Here is a 21,106-nt window from a genome sequence, read left to right on the forward strand (position 1 = left end):
GAGGGACGGGACAGCCCCAACTTCCTGTGCTCAATCCTTGCCCACTCACTTGGGCGCTGGTAACAAGACTCTGCCCATCGCCTTCAAGGTGAGCCTGCATGTGTGTGTGTGTGATGTAGAGTAAGTGTCAGGGGTATTTAGATGCCCTGCTTTTATTTGGTAGACATTGAGGGAATTATTTTTCGGACTGTCTGGCTTATGTCAGTGAGCAGAGAGAGGTCAACAGTCTTTAGACGTGTGTGTGGGGTGTAGGTCTGTTACCCTTTTTGGTAACTTTTTGGTCACTAAAAGATTAAAGTCAGTTTATACATGAAATACATGAAAAAAAAAAAAAAGGAGTGCCAGACCAAATAACATCTGTCACTGTTGTCACTCCAGTGGAATTTCTAGTGTCAATGAATTAGATGAATTATATTTAATTGTAATTTCTATAGTTTTCAAAATGGGTAATTCTCACAAAGGACAAATAGTTGTTTTTTTGTTGTTCTAGGAATTAATTAGAATTTTAGGGGAGGGGTTGGCTTTTAAGCACTTTGCAACAAATAGATTTATGAGCTATTAGAAAAAAAATATGCTTTTAGAAAAAAAATTACATATTAGATTGATTGAGTTTTCCCCATTATGCACAATGCTGTGGCCGGATGTCATTGCATTAAGTTCTAATGGAGGATGTTTTCCACAGTGTTTTGGTCTGTTGTCAGCTTGGTAGGAGAGCTTCATAATTGTTTCCTTATTATTGTTTTGTTCTGCAAGATCATTTTCATGGTCCATCTGCTAGCCATCTCTCTTATGTCTGAATCTGTGTTGTGTGTGTGTGTGGGGGGGGGGGGGGGGGTTGTGTGTGTGTGTGTGTGGGGGGGGGGGGGGGGGGTTGTGTGTGTGTGTGTGTGTGACTTGCCTCCCCCTCTTTCTACATGTCTGACTTCCGTACTTCCCCTAGCTGACCCAGAGAATGTAAAACTAAAAAAAAGACTGCCAAAACCCGTATTTTCCAACCTCGTGCAACATACTAAAATGTGTGTGTACGTGTGCGTGTGATTGAGGGCTTTTGCAGACTTTTTTTCTATAAAAACTGAAGGGAACAGTTTGCGGTATCTCCACTGTAAATTTTGCACGTTGATGCTTTGGTATGATTACAGGTTCATATGAAAATGACCCTCCTTTGCTTCTATTTGCTTTGGGTGTGGAGCCTTCGGTAAGAGAGGCACCATCAGTCCCTCCACCTTCGCTAGCTGCCACACACACACACTAAAGGCTCACAGGGCTCTTCTTTGGTGCTGGGGAGCTTTAGTCAAATACTTTCCCTTATGAAGTACATTCTGTGTTTTGCCTTGGAAAAAAATGATAGTGATGATGCAAGTTCTTCTTCCATTCAGAATACTATTTGTTGTGTGTTTTATATTTTTTTCTCTCTTTCTCTTTCTCTTTCTCTTCCTCTCTCTCTCTCTCTCTCTTCTCTCTCTCTCTCTCTCTCTCTCTCTGTCTGTCTGTCTGTCTGTCTGTCTGTCTGTCTGTCTGTCTCTCTCTCTCTCTCTCTCTCTCCTCTCTCTCTCTCTCTCTCTCTCTCTCTCTCTCTCTCTCTCTGTCTGTCTGTCTGTCTGTCTGTCTGTCTGTCCTGTCTGTCTCTCTCTCTCTCTCTCTCTCTCTCTCTGTCTGTCTGTCTGTCTGTCTGTCTGTCTCTCTGTCTCTCTCTCTCTCTCTCTCTATCTCTCTCTCTCTCTCTCTCTCTCTCTCTCTCTCTCCTCTCTCTCTGGCGGTGACCAATTGTAGGTGGTTGCCCTTGGAGACATCCCAGATGGTACCTTGGTTACGGTGATGGCAGGCAACGAATGAGAACTACTCAGCTGAAGCTCCGCAACGCTACCCGCCGCCATCAAGAACCAGGTGGCCCACGCTTCAACGACCTGCGCTCGTAAGGCCGCAAGTGGACGAGGTACACACACACACTCCCACACACACACTCCCACACACACAATCCCACACACACAACCGACCCACCCCCCCAACCCCGACCTCCCCCCCAGCCTGTCTGTCTCTCTCTCTCCCACTCTCTATCTTTTCTGTTGCTTTCCCTCTTCCTCTGTCTTTCTGTCAGTCTCCTCTCACACCTTCTGTCACCCCCCCCCCCCCCTCTCTCTCCTCTCTCTCATCCTCTCTGTCCGTCTCTGTCCGCCGCCCCCCCCACCCCTCCCCTCTCTCTCTATCTTATGGACACCCACACACATACCTTCACATCTGACTCATCTGTGTAATGTCTCTGGAGCCTCTGTTCTTTAGCTGCTGTGTCACATCAATCAGTTTGTACCAAGGACAAACTCTTCTTGAGAACAACAACAATCAGATATCACCATGGGGGGGGGTTAACAGCAGAATCAGCCCTCTGGTCATCAGAGGTTCCATTTAAAGGCTGAACTTGAACTTTGTCAAGAACTTTGTTGGTTAAAATAACATTTATCTCCCACGTGACTCGGCCGTCGAAAACCTCTCCGTCTTCACTCTTTCTCCTCTCTCTTTCTTCTCTTACCGTCCCCTGTTCACTCTCTTCCTCTCCTCTCCTTCTGTCAAACGGACACAGCAGACTGTCGCCTACAAATCAGGTGCAGGCAAAATGCCAGTCCCTTATCTATTTTAAAACATTGGCTTCTGTGTACATTAGTTACTCTACAAACTGTTTTTTCTCTCTCTCTCTCTCTCTCTCCTCTCTCTCTCTCTCTCTCTCTCTCCTCTCTCTCTCCTCTCTCTCTCTCTCTCTCTCTCTCTCTCTCCTCTCTCTCTCTTCTCTCTCTCTCTCTCTCTCTCTGTCTCTCTCTCTCTCTCTGTCTGTCCTGTCTTCTTCTCTCTCTGTGTCTCTCTTTAATTCAGCTGATTGTACTATTGGGTCAACAGTCTGGCACATAGCTTATGGAGGTTTACACACCCATTGACACACATACTGTACATGAATACACACACGTGCCAACATCCACACCCATAATTGTGGTGAGCATGGGTGTTTTTACGGTGGTGTTGTGGTCAGAATGTTGATTCGCCTGTTAGGTGTGGATGGTGTAGTGGATTAGAGAAGTAACGTGTGTGGTGTAACTAAACGGTATGATGCATGCCTGTGAGAGTGTGTGTGTGTGTGTACATGCAGTTCTCTCTTACTCACGCATAGTTCCCTCCCATTCCCCTGGGTCTTACCTCTCTCTTACACAATGTCCGTCACACAAACAGTCCCTGGTGCTTCGGGGGAAACACACGTACACACACACATACACACAACACACACACAGACACACAGGCAGTATTTATTCAGAATGTAGATAAGTACAGCTGTGATTGGCCAATGCAGATAGGAACTACTGTGATGAACAGACTACCCCCTGTGCAACAAGTCAACAAGCCTGGACCTGCAACACACACACTCATCACACACACACACATACTTACACCAAGATTAAAGGGGCTTTCACACATACGTAAGGTGTGTATGTGTGCGTGTGTGAGTAACCAGACAAACAGCAGGCCTTCTGTTGATAGGGGCGATTACAGCGAGATAGACCCTGAGTAAACAGTCTTCTCTGTACTGTAAGCCCTGGAGAAATATAAACAGGGGAAAAGCCTCCACTCACACACGCACACACACACACACACACACACAACACCAAGACAACACGTGGATACACACTCATACACCCATATATAGTCACCAATTCACACCCTCACCCATACATTCACACGCACAATTGCAATGCACACGCATACACACCAAACGCACGCACCCCAGGACAAACACACACAACATACATTCGCCTCCACGCACACTTGCAAGCACGGACACACGCAGATGAGCAGTGAATGGTGTCTGATCAGACAGGCAGATTGCCAACCCTCAGGCCACAACACCACAGCGGCCTCTCTCCTTCTCTCTCGCTCTTTTCTCTCTTTTGCACCACATGTGTCCCTCTATCAACCCCCTCGCCATGACATGCTTGTCGATGCAACAAAGGAGGATGTTTGCAACCCTTTTTCTCCTTTTCTTCTCTCCTTTCCGTCTCCGTCTTTCTCTCATCTCGTGCTTCCTTACTTTCTGGGTTCTCAGTGAGTCACTGTGAATCACTAAACTGGCCAAGGACACAGGCCTATATAGACACTCCCATCCCATCCACACCCCACCCGCTATCTCTCCATCCCTTTGTGCGGAATTGCACATTTTTGTCGACGTGCACATCTATACACTAGAGCATGACTTACTCTCTCTCTCTCTCTCTCTCTCTCTCTCTCTCTCCTCTCTCTCTCTCTCTCTCTCTCTCATCTCTCTCTCTCTCCGCGCACTACACATACTAACACTACAGCTTTGTACCAGGGGATGTCCCTTAAGCAGTCTCCCTCTCAGACTTCATGTCTGTCTAACAGATGCTAAAACTGCATATTCATGGCAACCTTCTCTGTGTGTGTGTGGTGTGCATGCGTGCGTGCAAGAGAGAGAGAGTGTGTGTGTGTCTGTACGCATCTCTCAGTATTGAGCGACGAACCCAAACCCTATAATGATAAATGAATCCTCGTCGTGGCAACAGGAACCAAACACAGTTTAGATCCCTCACATGTGCCCTCACAGAAACAATTACCACCTGGTCTTCTCCAAGTGTGTGTGGCCACAGACTTCCCAGTGGTCAGCAGGTGGTGTGTGTGTGTGTGTGTGTGTGCTGTAACAGACGCCCAGCTCTAGGTTGGCGTTAGCTTGTCTGTGTGTGGTAACTCTATTCCAGCCTTGGCACAGCCTCTGCCTGCCTCCCCTGGGCGCCCGTACCTCCATGGTGGCCAACAAGTGTGTGTGTGTGTGTGTGGGGGGGGGTGTCTGTGTGTGTGTGTGTGGGGGGGGGGGGGGGGGTGTCTGTGTGTGTGTGTGGTTTTGTACTGGACAATACACCCAAGCTTGGCGTTGAGTGATGGACAGTTGCAGGGAGAATATAGGAAATCCCCCCTCTCCTCTTTCCACACACACACACGCACGCACACACACATATACGCTGTTCATATGAAAAAGCATACATACATACACATCCATAAATAGATACATACATAGAAGGATCATATATATGTCCATAAACACATACATACACACACTAACACAATACATACACACAAACATACACGCGCGCGCACACACACACACACACACAAGACTGTCAGACAGTCGGCCTTGTGCTCTCAACGCCAGTCTCACTGACTGGATTAGTCACACGGCGGCTATACCAGCCAAACCCACTCTCTCTCTCACACACACACACACACAAGCACTCACACACACGGCCATAAACACGTTCACATTAGCCCGCGCGAGCCACGAGCACGTCTGCGCTTGCACGCGCGTTTACGTGCGTGTTTACACGCGTGTTTACGAGGAGTAAATAGGCGTGGGGCCGTGGGGTCTAGCTCTCACTGTGATATCTCTGGGCCGGGGTTATTCCTGTCTGAGGCTGTGCTAATGTACAGAGCAGACGCAGGCCATCTGAGGAGAGAGGGAGGGAGGGAGGGAGGGAGGGAGGGAGGGAGGGAGGGAGGGAGGGAGGGAGGGAGGGAGGGAGGGAGGGAGGGAGGGAGGGAGGGAGGGAGGGAGGGAGGGAGGGAGGGAGGGAGGGAGGGAGGGAGGGAGGGAGGGAGGGAGGGAGGGAGGGAGGGAGGGAGGGAGAGGAGGGAAACTAAACATAGATGGGGACGGGTAGATAGAGGATATGGTGTCTAGCTGTGCAGCCTGCAGACTTAGTTTACAATGGGAAAGGCCAGACTTTAAGGTGCTGTAGTGGGAAATAATGTGTCTTTTACGTGTGACCTCGCAAGAAAGGACAGGACTGCCGAAAGTGCACAGTCCACGTGAGGTCACACACACACAGTGCCCGTGACCTGGTTGGCTGCGGCCAACAAGGTCCGTGAACCGTGACGCAAGGGAGCTGGTGTGTACGGCAGGCCTACCCCACAAGTGACAACCTCTTTTTCTTTTCTTTCTTTCTGTCGTTCTCCTCTTGGTCCCCCCCTCCTCTTCCTGCACCAGGGAAGAGCTTCACTCTGACCATCACGGTGTTCACCAACCCCCCCCAGGTGGCCACCTACCAGAGGGCCATCAAGATCACTGTGGATGGGCCCCGCGAGCCACGACGTGAGTACCTCCTTCATCCTCCTCCTCCTGCACCTCTTCCTCCTCCTTCATCATCCTCCTCCACCTCTTCCTCCTTCTTCATCCTCATCCACCTCTTCCTCATCCACCTCTTCCTCCTCCTTCATCATCATCCTCCTTCATCATCCTCCTCGTCCTCATCCACCTCTTCCTCCTTCATCCTCTTCCTCATCCTCCTCCTCATCATCCACCTCTTCCTCCTTCATCCTCCTCCTACTCCTCCACCACCACCATCACCATCATCATCATCTCTGACATCCCAGTCACGGACCTCCCCGCTGTCCTTGATGCATCCATCCTAGCGATCCTCGTTAGCATCGGAATCGTTCGTAATCGTCTCCATCACGCGTACCATCGACATTCAGTGTTAGGACAACAATGGGTCTGACAGCCAGGGGCGGAGCTGGGCGGCGTTGGAGGGTTAGCGGATGGTTGGGGTTCTATTTGGGGGTCTGGCAGGAAGTTGGAGTGACGCGGCGGGACTCTCTAGCTCAGCGCGTCTGGCCCTCGCAGCCGTTAACATTCTGACTCCCCGTTGGTCTGTTATTCCGGTTTGGGAATCTGATGTTGGGCGCCGTGAGACTCTGTCAACGGTCTGGCTGGCTCAGAGTCTGTGTGTGTGTGTGTGTGGCTGGCCAGATTCTAGGTTCTGGCGTGTGCTTCAAAGGGCTGAGACACAGGCTCTAGTTACAGCACCACTTCCTCCCAATGCGCCAGCTCTGTGCTTGTGTGTGTGTGTGTGTGCACGCGTGCATGTCTGGGTGGGCGGATGAAGATGAGTGATGGTTTTTCACAGCTGAGGAAAGCTGGCTGTACTCACTCTCGCTGGCTGTCCTTTTTTTCTCTCTCTCTCTCTCTCTCTCTCTCTCTCTCTCTCTCTCTCTCTCTCTCTCTCTCTCTCTCTGACACTGCATCCCTCCATCCCGTCCCCGTCCCCTGTCTCCTCACCCTTCACAGCACACTGACCGTTGACATCACTGACCAGCGTCTTTTCATCCATCTCTACATGTCTGTGACGACCGTTGTGTGTAAAATGGGCTCGACGAATAAAGATCTATTTTATTTGTTTTGACAAAATGTGTAAAGGACCTATTGCATGTGACAGCCTGTGGTGTTCCACAGCATGGATATAGAGAGATAGGTGATTTGCGGAAGTTAGGATTCTAGAAGTTGTCATCGTGGACCACTGGTCCTCATCTGCCCCCAGGTGTGTGTGAACGAATCCCCTTTGTGTGCGAGTGCGTGCGATGCTGTTTCTCTAACTCCGTGTCGTCTCTGTGTGTGTGTGTGTGTGTGTGTGTGTGTGTTGTAGGCCACAGGCAGAAGCTCGATGACGTAAAGCCAGGCGCGCTGGCCTTCTCTGAGCGCCTGAGCGAGCTGGAGCAGCTAAGGCGGAACACCATGAGGGTCACGCCCCCTCACCACCACCACCACGCCCCTACGCCAAACACCCGGCCAGCCCTCCACCCCGCCCCTTTCACCAGCCCCTCCCACTCACAGATTCCAGGTGGGTCCATCTACCTCCTTAGCCTCACGCACACGGCGTAAGAGCAGACGTTGTTGGACGGTTTGTGTCTGAACGCTGCGTGTGTGCGTGGGTCTGTGTTTCCGACAGTGCCAGTGCTTCCTCTTCTGTGGTTTTGGCCAATCCCGTTGCGGTCGACGGTTCAGCCCTGGACTCTCTTTCTCTGACATACAAACGTCGTTTCTGTTTCGCTTCTCCACATCTGCGGTTGGGATGGAATTAGCTTGCGAGGTGTGTGTGCGCGCGCGTGCGCGTATTAACGAGCATGTGTGCACGCGGGAATCAGTCTGTGCGTGTGTCGGTCCGTGCATGTGTCTGTGACTAACCAGCAGAAGGAAGGAAGGAAGTAGGGAATCTTTGGGTAAAAATGCAAACCGCGTAGGCTAAGGCTTTACCACAGCAGCCCGCGTTCGATTCCAGCCCGGGCCATTTGCTGCATGTCATTGTATATCTCTCTTTATCTCTCTCTCTCTTTATCTCTCTCTCTCTCTTTATCTCTTTCCTGTCTGTCTAGTTTACTGTCACTACCATTAATAAAGCAGAAATGCCTACAGATCAAAAATTGAAGTCAAGATGCAGCCATAGAGAGGAGGAGGAAGTGAGAGTTAGCTGACAGGAAGTCGAGCTGTGTGAAAAATCCTCAATGCCAAACCAAAATATGTACCTTCTCACGCAACGGTTGGCTGTTACCATGAAAGATACACATCTGTCAAAACAACTATTGACCAATCGTTTATGTCGTAATGGCTACCCTAACTAGAAAGTGTCATAAATGTATCACGAGGATGGTTAAAAAATGGAGGAATTAAAAAGAATGCACACATACTGTAGGTGCAGTGGATTGTAGAGAGGTAATAAACAGCCATACAGAGATGGAGAAAAGAGGGAGATGTGGATAAAACCAGAGATGGATGGATGGATGGAGAAGCGAAGAGGAAGAGGGGCAAGTCCTGACGCTTCCTGTCTTGTGGGTTGTTCTGATACCGAGGCCAGAAATAGCATTGGGATGGTTGCCAGCGGAAACCGTTATTAAGTCATTCAAGACTTCTCTTTTCTCCCTCCCTTTCTCCATTCCTCCCTCCTTCCTCCTTTGCCCTTTCTCTTTTTACCCGCTCTTCACCTCCATCTCTGTCTCCCTCTCTTTTCATTTTTGTGAAAATCAGTGGCAGCTGGAACCATAGTGTGTGTGTGTGTCTGTTCAGCCTGTTTCGCTCTCGTGCCAGTGTTAGTTGGCATGCAGTCTTTGAGGGCTCTGTGCTCAAGCTGTGTGTGCGTGTGTGTGTGTGTGTGCATGTGTGTGTGTGCGTGTGCTTTCCCTCTGCTCATTAGACACGGTACCCTCATTCAAACTATTCAAAACAACATACTCAAGATTAGTTGTAGAGTATCTCAGTGTCTCCAAGCTCTGTGTGTGTGCGTGCGTGTCTGTTTGCATGTGTGTGGGAATGCAGTAAAAATGAATGAGCCGCAGCCCCAGCAGCAGCACCGGATGCAGAGGGCCGCCTCCAGCCACCCACCCAGCCATGTGTGACTCCTGCCCCAGATCAGAGCTCCAGAGCCTGGGGAGGGAGCCAGGAAAGGAGGGGGTTTCAGGGGGCCTTGGCACAGGGCCTAGGGCCCAGTGCTCTGCACTTTGGGGACTTGGCTGCACTTAAAAAGGCCACTGACGTCTTGGCTGCTGTGTGCAATTTGCTTCCTCTCTCTGTCTGCGAGTCTGTAAGACCCACACACAGACACATACACACACGCAACACACACGCACGCACACACACACGCACAACCTCTTGTCTGCAAGTCTGCGGGTGATCACTGCCGTTTATTAGACCACAGGGAGAAAGACTGGCTGCCTTAGAGAGAGCACACACACACACACACACAGACATGCATACACACACACGCACACAAACACATTCAGTGAGCCCCTCCTCCCCAGCTTGTCCACCCCCGCACCAAGTTAATCACTTCCTCTTCTCTCTCCTTCATCCCCGACCATCTCGCCCTCCATCTTTCTACTGTGCATTCCCCCCTTTTCTTCTCCCAACTCGGCCCCCTTTCTTTTGTCCTCCCTCTCGCCCTCCTCCTTTGTCCCCCTCTCGCCCTCCTCCTTTGTCCCTCTCTCGCCCTCCTCCCTTGTTCTCTTCCAGGTGTGTGGGGCGAGGGAGCAGGTGTCGATAGTTTTACACACCCATGTCTAAAGCGTTCACACACTCCCTCTCCAGTTACACAGGGAGATCTCATATGTTTCATGTTTTACCTTTTCAGCAGATGCCTGACAGGAACAGCCGGAGGTGTGTGTGTGTGACTGTGTGTGTGTGTGGCCGTCTCGGGGTGTGTATAGAGCCGGTGAAGGGGGTTTGGGTTTGTGCGTGCGCGTGTGTGTGTGTGAAGGTGTGACCCTCTGGTCTCTGTGCTGTGTTAGACTCCAGGCAGATGCAGACCTCCCCTTCCTGGTCCTATGAGCCGTCCTATCCCTACCTGGGTCAGATGACCACGCCCACCATCCACTCCAGCACGCCCATCTCTCCCAGCCGCTCGTCTCTGGGTGACCTGCCCAGCCGCCTGTCAGGTAACACGCACACGCACGCACACACAAACGCGCCGCACGCGCCACACACGCGTACGCCGCCGGATCTTTCTCTCTGACCCCTGTTTTCTGTGTCTTTCCCACACACACACACACACACACACACACACAGAAAAACACTCTTTGTTTTGGTCTTGATCTCCTCATTCTTCTCTTCCCCCTGCAGGCCCTGACCTTACCGCGTTCGGTGACCCCAGGATGACCCTGGATCGGCCCTTCTCCTCCCTGCCCTCGCTCCCAGACGGACGCTTCTCCGACCCGCGCATGCACTATCCCCCCACCGCCGCCTTCACCTACACCCCCACCCCCGTCTCCAACAGCACCCTGGGCCTCTCCATGGCAACCGCCATGGCGTCCACCCCCACCGGCCGCTACCACACCTACCTCCCACCGCCCTACCCGTCAAACACCTCTCAGGGCCAAGGTGGACCCTTCCAGACCAGCTCCTCTCCCTATCACCTGTATTACAGCAATGCGGCCGGGTCATACCACTTCTCCATGATGGCGGGGGGAGGCGGAGATCGTTCGCCTCCGAGGATCCTTCCACCTTGCACCAACGCATCCACGGGCTCCGCCCTCCTGCACCCGTCTCTGCCCAATCAGAATGATGGTGTGGGCGTTGAGGCAGAGGGAAGTCACAGTAGTTCACCTACCAATATGGTGGCAGAGGCAGTGTGGCGGCCATATTGAAAGTGGCTCACAGGCAGAATGATGATGGACAGGCCTGCTGGTCAATGAGAGGGGAAAGGTTACTTTTACCGGAGGTTTCCTATTGGACAAATCAAGGATGAATGTATAGGCGGGAACCAATTACAGGGTGCCATTTTATACTGATAAGCATGAAGCAATGAACAGGACTGAATTCAGCCGCGCTTGTTTTTCTAAAGGGGTTCTTAGCCATTCTTATGATTGTTGTTGATATACCGTCTTTGCTCATGCCAAACGCTGTCGTGACTCATGTGTGTGCCACGGTCTTCCTTCAACCCTACTCAGTTTCCCATGTGAGACTTACACTGTCAACACATGGTTAGTGACTGCTGCCACGTGTGGCTCTCTGGACATGGACATTTATGCACTGATCTTACATCAGCTGGTTTGCTGGATTACCGTAGTTGGAGAGGGAAAAATGCAGGTTCAACTGTTCCTGGGTCAGAGTTTAAGGTCATTAAAGGCTCTTTCTTTGTCCAGAGGTGCAGAACTGTTACCCACATACAGTCGGCTTGTTGCAGGCCATTCATTGAATGATTCCTTAATTTATTTATTTCACGATGTCTTTATGGTTCCGTATCTCATGTCGGTTGTCTGCGTGTGTGTGCATGTGTGCGCCAGCGCGTGCATGCGTGTGTGGGTGTGTCTTCAGAGGGAGGTCGAGAGGATGCACAAGACTCATGAATCACCTCCATGTGTAAATAACATTCGACCGTAAATGACACTGTTGATGTTTAGTGAGGTCATCAACTGCCACCCACAGTTATTTGTAATATGTAAAGTAGCGTCATATACACATTTTCTCACGTTTCATTTTGTTTTACTTGATGAATATAAATATTGTTGTGAAGAAGGACCCGAATGTGTATGTGTCCTTATATTCTCGGTCTTCCTCAATTGCACATACAAACACTTACAGCCCTATGCTATTCTTGACCCAGGAAGAATTTACCCAAGCAAACAGACAAGCCCCAGCATGCCCTCATTGCCAGTCTGCAGTCCTAGACGTCCACACTGATACGTACAAAAGGCTTTATAACCCTGAATACACACAGATAAGGGTATGTGTCATACAATCACGCAGATACACACATTCGCATACACGCAGGGCTAAATAAAGGTGGACCTGTCCAGACAGTCGGCACACAGAGTGCGGCTGTGACGACCATGCTATAATCCTTCTCCAGGACTCCGGCCAAAGCTCATAAAACCAAATATTCTCCAGGAAAGTAGAGCAGCGGGGTCTAAGCTGAACTGACACGGGGTCACAACTGCCCACAGTAGACATCTCACCTCAAAGTCAGACACAAGTCTGTAAAACTTCAGAAAAATCTCAATGTGACATTTTTGAATGTTTGAGTGTGTGAGAGAGACAGTGGGGGAGGGAGAGGGAGAGAGGGAGAGAGGGAGACAGGAAGAGAGAGAGAGAGAGAGAGAGAGAGAGAGAGAGAGAGAGAGAGAGAGAGAGAGAGAGAGAGAGAGAGAGAGAGAGGGAATAACATGACCGGAGTTAACTAATTTGGCCTACTCATTTCATAAAATGCGTTTGCGATCATCAAGAATGTTATTAGTCAACATACCCACAGCGTTCAATCTCTTAGACAGGCCTAACACGTATCTACAACGTTGCAAACACTGCCCTCCAGTGGCAAAGGTTGACGATCTCAGAAAAAAAGGGAAAAAAGGCCTACTATGTTTTCAGTGTTTGGGAGAGGCAAGAAAAACTGTGTCCATATTCAAGGCCTAAAACACGATTAGCAACTAACCTTGGGAAGTTCTTGGCAGGTCAAATACAGCTGTCTTTCCGGTGAAAATATTAAAAGAGCATAGAATAGAATCGATTAACAAACTGGCCAACACGTTGGATTTCATCGATGGACAGTTTTATCGTCAGTTGAGTAGGCTACGGTTTAGTTTTGAACGTGATTGATCACCTACCATAATGATAAACGCAGGGAAATTACCATTGGCATGAATTAGCATATGTTCTATAAATCATGTTGACAAGAGAGAGATGGAGGGGAAGGGTGATATAACGCAGGGAGTAAGAGACAGATGCTTCTGAAGTCAAATTTATTGTCCGAAAACAAATCAATATTAAAACCCATTAGAATGTAGATTGACAAAGTACAGCAAGGAATAAGCATATGATATAAATAAATAAAAACTCTAGTTAATCATTCTATAGATCATATTTGATATATTTGGGCCTAAACTTGCAGAAACACAGTGAGTCACGTAAAACGGTGGGTCTTAAACCCTGGTCTTCAGGGCCCACAGTCCTGCATGTTTTATGTTTCCCTGCTTTTACTGATTCAAATGACTGGTCGTTATTAGGCTTTGGCAGAGCATAACACGACCCATTTATTTGAATCAGGTTTGTAGGAGCCGGGAAATGTCTCAAACAATAGGCCTACAGAACAGAATTAATCAAGTTAATCAGGGCCCCGAGGAGCAGTGTTGAAGACCACCTGCCCTGCAAGTGATTATGCCTATCAACAGATGGCGCCATATTGCCAGACTTGCTCCTCCCTGGCTGCACTATAGACGCAGTGACGTACCAGGCACGTCACGCGCGAAATTTGTAATGTGAGGGAAAAGGAAACACAGAACAGCGTACTAGCAAGTTAACCAATACAGAATATTTAGTCATCGGATTTACCTTCCCTGCTTGTTCTATATTTTTTGGACTAAACTACCACGAACATGTCTAAAGCTGGTTATTCCCCCAGCTTCAAACGACCAGCTGAAATCCTTCGAATGCGGAGGAAGAGAGCCCGCAGCGAGGGTGTCAGCACTGGCGGCCGAGGTTCAGTCTCCAGCCCCGGTCAGGGAGCCTCCGGAGTGCGGCCGTTCTCACCCGGTCCCCTGTTCAGTGGTCAGGCAGGCTCTGGGGCTGGAGTGAAGCGGAGAAATCCCTTTGCCAGTATCGAGAACACGTACAACAGCCCAAAGAAGAGACTGGTCATTTACAACGACGAAGATGCAGCAGGCTCCTTGGGCAAGCCGCTAGGCTCGGCAGTGGAGGGGGAAACTTCAACAAAGGCCGAGGCTACTGCATTTGGAGGCAGTCTGCCTTTTAGCGAACGACTGATCCTGGCAGAGAAACGAGAACCAGACGTGTCAGTTAAGGTATGACTCCATACACCTCACGCAGAGCGAGCAGGCTTTGTTTTTCGTCTCTATCTCGTCATTGTTTCAAGTTCTCTCATAGTACGTTTTTGCAGCCAGCGAAGACGAACTTGCCACTGTAAGAAATGTGTCGACGTGTTCCAGTGAGACATAATCACGCTAACGTCTGTCTTGTCCCGTCTCCTTCAGAATCAACCTTCACTTTCAGAAGATGACTCTCTGTTTGAGGAAGATGAGGACATGTTCCTAGAGGAGAGAACGCCCATATTAAAAGTGTGTAGCTCTTTCACCATTATGTTTGTTTCTGTCCGTCACATACGTGTCCATTTCCCAACGAATATCCAATGTCAGCCTTCCTTCTTTACCTCCTTCATTACTTATTATTTAATGTGATAAATTAATAATGAGGAACCTGTAGGCACCTGTCCTAATAAGCTTTCTTCAAGGAGTGAAGGAGGGCACATTTGTTTTTAGAATTGGATCATGTGTGGGATTAGGTGTACAGTTTGGTGGCCATGCGAAATACAACTGTGGATATACCGTAAGGAAATACAACTCAAATGTAAACAAAAGCATATGGTTCCCAGAGTCCCCAGGCTGGTGTGGGAAGCTCAATAGCGCCCCCCGTGTGTGTGGAGTACCCTGCCGACTGGAGCCTGAAAACGCGCCTCCTCTTCACCTCCCCTCTCCCCTTCTCCTGGGCGGAGCAGCCCAAGGCGCAAGAGGAGGCGCAGGGCCTCAGCCAGCACTGCAGGGCAGAGTACAGCGCCCTGCCTCAGAGCATACAGGTAACCCCTAACCCCACGCCTTCCCAGGAACCACGTACGTCATCACAGTCAGTCCGTACGCCAGAGTGCAGCCCCTCAACTTGCTCTGCTGTTTGGCCCCAGGACCCGCGGTCGTGTGCCGAGCTACGCAGTGGCTTCCAGCAGTGTCTGCAGTACTGGCAGCACCCCTCCCTGCCCTGGATGTCCCTGTTCCCCCGCATAGGAGCCGAGAGGAGCTTCATGGGGAAGAACAGCCCCTGGGCCCAGGACCCGGCCCTGCAGCAGTGTCTGATGAGCGAATGGTGAGAGGAGACGGACGTCTTGAGAGGATGTACTTGAGGTGGTTAAGTCACAGTGGGGGGGATTTTCCAGATTGTACGTTTGCACCGCCATGTCGTTATGAGCCTTTCTATTTGTGAGGTCGTCGGACGAGGTAGGGAACGTTCTGGATGGGAGCTTGATGACCCATTTCACCGTGTAACTAGCGGCGTTTCTCTTCTCCCGCTCTCTTCTCTGTATGTCGTGTCTTTAACCCACCCTCCACTACACACACACACACATTTACATTTAGTCATTTAGCAGACGCTTTTATCCAGAGCGACTTACAGTAAGTACAGGGACATTCCCCCGAGGCAAGTAGGGTGAAGTGCCTTGCCCAAGGACACAACGTCAGTTGGCACAGCCAGGAATCGAATTGGCAACCTTCGGATTACTAGCCCGATTCCCTCGCCGCTCAGCCACCTGACTCCCTGACACACACTCTCCATCACTTCCTGACTCCTCTCCGTCTCCTGTCCCTCCCCCCCCCCCATCTCCCTCCTTCCCAGGTCGGTGAGTCTGTCCTCTCTCTACAGCCTGCTGAAGGCCAGACTGTGTCCCTACTTCTACCTGTGCTCCTACCAGTTCACCGCTCTGTTCAGGGCCGCCGGCCTGGGCGGCTCCAGCAGCATCTCCGCCCTCCTCTCCCCCACCACCAGGGGCCTGCGAGAGGCCATGAAGGCAGAGGGTGAGCCCCCCACTTGCACTGACACGTCCATGGTTATCAGTGATTATGGTTATCGCTCGGCCCGAGGACATTGTTGTCTAGCGGGGGTGAGACGGCTCCGCTTCCTCCTCCTTGACTGGAGAAACCTCGGCTCTCGTAGGAGAGGCACACACAGTCATCTCTGTCAGAGATATGTCAGAGACGCAGATATGTTGGCAGTGTGCGTGGAGGTGATGTGACCAGGTGTGCACCTGGCAGTGTGCGTGGAGGTGATGTGACCAGGTGTGCACCTGGCAGTGTGCGTGGAGGTGATGTGACCAGGTGTGCATCTGGCAGTGTGCGTGGAGGTGATGTCACCAGGTGTGCACCTGTCAGTGTGCGTGGAGGTGATGTGACCAGGTGTGCACCTGGCAGTGTGCGTGGAGGTGATGTGACCAGGTGTGCACCTGTCAGTGTGCGTGGAGGTGATGTCACCAGGTGTGCACCTGGCAGTGTGCGTGGAGGTGATGTCACCAGGTGTGCACCTGTCAGTGTGCGTGGAGGTGATGTCACCAGGTGTGCACCTGTCAGTGTGCGTGGAGGTGATGTCACCAGATGTGCACCTGGCAGTGTGCGTGGAGGTGATGTGACCAGGTGTGCACCTGTCAGTGTGCGTGAAGGTGATGTGACCAGGTGTGCACCTGTCAGTGTGCGTGGAGGTGATGTCACCAGGTGTGCACCTGGCAGTGTGCGTGGAGGTGATGTGACCAGGTGTGCACCTGTCAGTGTGCGTGGAGGTGATGTCACCAGGTGTGTACCTGGCAGTGTGCGTGGAGGTGATGTGACCAGGTGTGCACCCATGTGGGCAGGTATTGAGTTCACCATGCCTCTGCTGGAGGAGAGGAGGAGGAGGAGCAAGGAGCCGGCTGGGTCCAGCCAGGACACCCCCAGAGAACAGGGGGAGCACACAGAGTGAGTGTTCCACACACACAGATGATTCAAATTGACATTACACCTGTGTCGGTGCTCATTTATAAGAAGAGATGTGTTCTGATTTTGGACCCCCACCCTCTGTGTGAACACACACACACTCTTACACATGACTGTGCTGTAGGCTGTCAGAGGATAGTGGTAAGGAGGGGCTGGACAACGACGATGATGATGATGATGATGATGATGATGAAGATGATGGTGGATTCTCCTGGCTAACAGAGATGGGGGTGCAGGATCAAATCAAGAAACCTGACAACATCTCCATCAAACTGTATCCTACTGTACGTGTGTGTACCTATGTCAGAGAGTGTGTATCATACCATGTGTGAGTGTTAGGTTGGCTTCTCCTTGACCCAAACCCCCCTGCCCAGTCGTAAAGAGCGTGATGCTGTGTGTCTGGACCACAGGCCAGAGTCTGTGGTGTGTGTGGAGGGAACACACACCTTCACCCTCATCAACTTCCTCATCAACTGTAAGAGTGTGGTAGCAGGGGCTGGATCCCAGGCTGGCCTGCCCCCCACCCTGCTGGCCCCCACGCCCTTCAAAGGAGCCACGCTCAGATCCCTGAAGGTGAGGACACATGCTGTCAGTGTGTGTACGTGTGCAGGTCCGTGTGTGTGTCATGGAATGCATTCATTTCTCAGACACTTTTATCCAAAGCAACGTACAGAAGTGGGATTTGAACCCGCAACCTTTTGATATGGAGCCAAAAGCTCTCTAACCACCGAGCTGTTCCTTTCTTTCTAACTCGCATCATCCCGTCCTCTCCTGTGTCCCAGGCACGCAGCGTGAACGTGAAGACCCAGGTGCGTTCTGGGTACCAGGATGTCTGCAGTCTGGAGGTCACGGGTCCCATCATGCCTCACTGCCTCCACGCCGTCACGCGCCTCCTCCGGCCGGCTCAGAGGGGGGGCTTCTCCACAGCCCTCTACACACACGAGCCCACCGCCGTGTTCAACACACACACCGCCACGGAGCCCGTGAGATATACCCCACACACGCAAACACTTAGTACACATGCTGGCCAGGAAGCCGGTGAGATCCACACACAAGCACACACACACGTTCACATCCTGTACCCATTCTGCAGATGGTCTCAAATCACACAGAACTGTGACGTTCTGGTCACAGGCGTCATGGCGTTGTCTCTATCTCTGTATCTATGTATATATCTATCTATGTATATAAACACTGACATGGTGTGGCGCTGCGCTGCCAAACAGATAGTAGTTCGATGGCGCGGGTGGGTGGTATTGATACTGAGGAGAGAGTTGTCTACCAGTTCAACTGTGCGCACCGGGGCAGAATGAGCTACATTCTCCGTATTAACACAAGGCAGCCCCTTGGTCATCGCAGATAGCAGAGTGAGTAATGGAAGTGTTCCATTAACGAGTCCATTCCGTTGGTGGGGAGGGAGGGCAGGCCGGTGCGCCGCAGGCGACTGAACACATTCCAGGGCGTCCGACCTCTGCTCGTCAATCTTGGATTAGAGAGGGGAGTTGACTTGCGTGGGGGTGTCCCTTCCCACCTCTCTCCCCTCCACATCCACACCACGGGGTCAGAGACAGTCGGGGTCATCAGATCTCCATCTGCTCAGTGTTGAACTAGACCCTTCAGGGTAGATAGTGCTCAAAGGTTGGCCAGTACCCACCGGTACCATGCTAACGCAACCTCTATGCCCTGCGGTTGAGAGCATCTGTGAAATAACCAAGAGCCGCTAACAATATGAACACTAAAACGTGTATGTGGCGAACGGTTGATCACCGGGGCGTGTTATACAAAAGAAAACTGGTGCCACGTTTGTAGCATAGCGACTTCCTACGAGCTTAACCCGGAAGAAAAAACACTTTGGAGTTTTGGATCTTTAGCAGTGGATCTTTAGCAGTGGATCGTTTATGTGCTGCCAGAATGCCATTGTTAACGCTAATACTCACGAGCCGGATGTTTCCATCCTCCCCAGTTCACTTGGTAAAGATGCCAATGCCAGGCTAGACACGCACGCCAACATGCAAAGGGAACACCGCCGCTAATTGTTTTCCCCTCTCCAAGCACTGAGCCATTCCATAGTGTCAGGTTAGTGCATTGGATGTATATAAATACATGTGCAATCAATGTACATAAGTGGAAAATACAGGAACGAATCGTATCGGATCGCTACTGACATAAGCTCGGTCTCACAAGAAACACTCCAGAAGAAATACACACGCACACAATAGCCCCCCTCTCCCCCTGCCCCCCCAGGTGCAGCAGCCAGTGGAGCTGGGAGGCTGTGGGCTCCACCCCGGCACCGTGCAGCAGCTGCTGGAACCCTCCGTCCTGGGGAAGAGCGCCCTTCGACAGCTCCACATGAACAGCTACTCCTACTCCTGGAAGGCCTGAGGCACTCAGGCGCGTGTGTGTGTGTGCGTGTGTGTGGTGTGAATAGAAACTGCCCCCGCTTAATTGCTCAAAAAATGAATAAAGTTTCATTTACACTGCCTGTATAAAGAGCTGCGGTCTACAGTAAACTGACGGAACTCTTTCAGTTCCCAAATAACATTCCTCTGTTTGCTGATAATGAGGTGATATGGGCTACCTATTCCTTTTATCCTGTACCCTAGAAGTTGATTTCTTGAACCTGTTGTGAGCAAGATTTTGTTTTATTTAACTTTTGATGAATTGTATCTGAACTAGCCTAGGGCCTGTTGTAGAAGAATTTCTGTGATATGTATGTAAACGTGATATTTTATGGTAGGCTATTAAATGAAAGTTTGTCACATGAACATGTGTATCCCATGTTGTCTCCTAATAGATTTTTTTTTTTTTTTTCGAGGAATCATCATGTCTGACTACAGTAGGGGAGACTGGGTATGGTTGTAACACGGGGAGAGTTGTAACACTACCAATTCCACAAATCAGGGATAAGATAGGAGTCATTTGACAGTTTCAGTTTCCTCAGGTTTCCTTTACAATCCTACATGGAGGTTTTCCAGTCTGTGTTGCTATCTCTCCTGAAGCTACAGCAGAAAATGTTATTCTGAGGTAAGAAAGTAAAAGAGTATATCAGGTCAAACTAGTTTCTCTAGTAAAGAATGGTGTATCAATCTCCTGCTAATTTCAAAGCACCATGCTAATACAGCTAGTTAAACAATTGGTGACAGTGGCGGCGATGGTTGTAACACGTGTTTTGAAAGTGTTACAGCCATCCCCTTACATACAGCTAAGAACATTTGTGATTTTTATAATTCTACAGAATGCCTAGAACTTGGGTGAGTCAATGCCAGTCTTTTAGAAAGAGCAGCAGTCGAAAAGGGAAAAACATAACCCATATGAATGTGCATGTACGGACATGTTACATTTACATTTAGCAGATGCTCTTATCCAGAGCCACTTACTGTAAGTACAGGGACATTCCCCCGAGGCAAGCAGGGTGAAGTGCTTTGCCCAAAGCCACAACGTCATTTTGCACGGCGGGAAATCGAACAAGCAACCTTCTGATTACTAGCCCAATTACCTAACCGCTCAGCCACCTGGCTCCCTAGGGTGGCATGCACACACAAACGCACACGTGTGCATTCACAAACACACACAATATGCACATACACTCCCCATATTCACACATATTTTATTGTTGCAGCCATTCATTTAAAATAAAACTGTTGTGGCATATCACTTGGTTTTTGTGTATTTGGTCTACCTGTTACAACTTACCCCAGTATGTGTTACATCCTACCCCAGTAGTGGGGTTGGTTGTAACAAAGGACCACCTTGTATTTGTCATCATCTCACAAGTCTGTGATATAGACAGTTGGAGAAATTTAAATTGTTGCCATTTGTAGTAGACAAATATGGGTACTTTGCCTAAAAGTTTCAGACGTGAAGCTAAAAAAAAACGGTCGTTTTAGGTCTGAAGAAAAAAGTGTTACAACCATACCCAGTCTCTCCTATATTGCGCTGAGTCTTCAGTGTTCTTGAGATTACGAGTTGGGGCGGTACCGTGGCAGAGGTTGTACTGTCAAGGCCCGCAGAGGAGGAGAAGCTGATCTGATCTGCATAGCTATATGTAAGGAAGTAACTGCGCTTTACAGCAAGGAGACATAGATGTTCAAGTACTAGAACAGAAGGAAACGTGCACGAAGACGCAGAGCAGGAACGGCCCTTGTGGCAAACGCAAGTTTTTCCATCAATCACTGCGGCAACCTGTATATTTACTAAATTGAGCATTTATAGTTGATTTAATTGCTTCCAAATCGGTGTTGCATATCTAGGATATTTTACTTCTAGGTTTTAAAATGCACGG

General features: G+C 50.1%; 2 protein-coding genes across 5 annotated transcripts in view; both read left to right on the top strand.

The window, feature by feature from the left end:
* The window catches only part of runx1 (RUNX family transcription factor 1), a 33,096-nt gene extending 21,275 nt beyond the window's left edge, over positions 1-11,821 (top strand). For 2 of the 4 annotated variants that reach the window (XM_067260303.1, XM_067260304.1), the window contains 4 exons: positions 6,032-6,136; positions 7,467-7,661; positions 10,099-10,245; positions 10,430-11,821. In XM_067260303.1, the coding sequence (XP_067116404.1) occupies positions 6,032-6,136; positions 7,467-7,661; positions 10,099-10,245; positions 10,430-10,953 (971 nt within the window). In that variant the 3' untranslated portion in view covers positions 10,954-11,821. The remainder of the gene's footprint in view (positions 1-6,031; positions 6,137-7,466; positions 7,662-10,098; positions 10,246-10,429) is intronic. The other 2 variants (XM_067260305.1, XM_067260306.1) reach the window with 1 other exon arrangement.
* A 1,777-nt stretch (positions 11,822-13,598) lies between these two features.
* LOC136966247 (protein downstream neighbor of son homolog) lies at positions 13,599-19,557 on the top strand. Its single transcript, XM_067260709.1, has 10 exons — positions 13,599-14,103; positions 14,293-14,376; positions 14,691-14,891; positions 14,994-15,172; positions 15,698-15,876; positions 16,704-16,806; positions 16,949-17,098; positions 17,199-17,397; positions 17,607-17,807; positions 19,069-19,557. Exons 1-10 carry the CDS (start codon positions 13,678-13,680, stop codon positions 19,204-19,206), a joined length of 1,860 nt encoding a protein of 619 aa, XP_067116810.1. The 5' UTR covers positions 13,599-13,677; the 3' UTR covers positions 19,207-19,557.
* The last annotated feature ends 1,549 nt before the right edge of the window (positions 19,558-21,106 follow it).

This window comes from Osmerus mordax, chromosome 22 (assembly GCF_038355195.1).
Source record: "Osmerus mordax isolate fOsmMor3 chromosome 22, fOsmMor3.pri, whole genome shotgun sequence".
Taxonomy (NCBI): Eukaryota; Metazoa; Chordata; class Actinopteri; order Osmeriformes; family Osmeridae; genus Osmerus; species Osmerus mordax.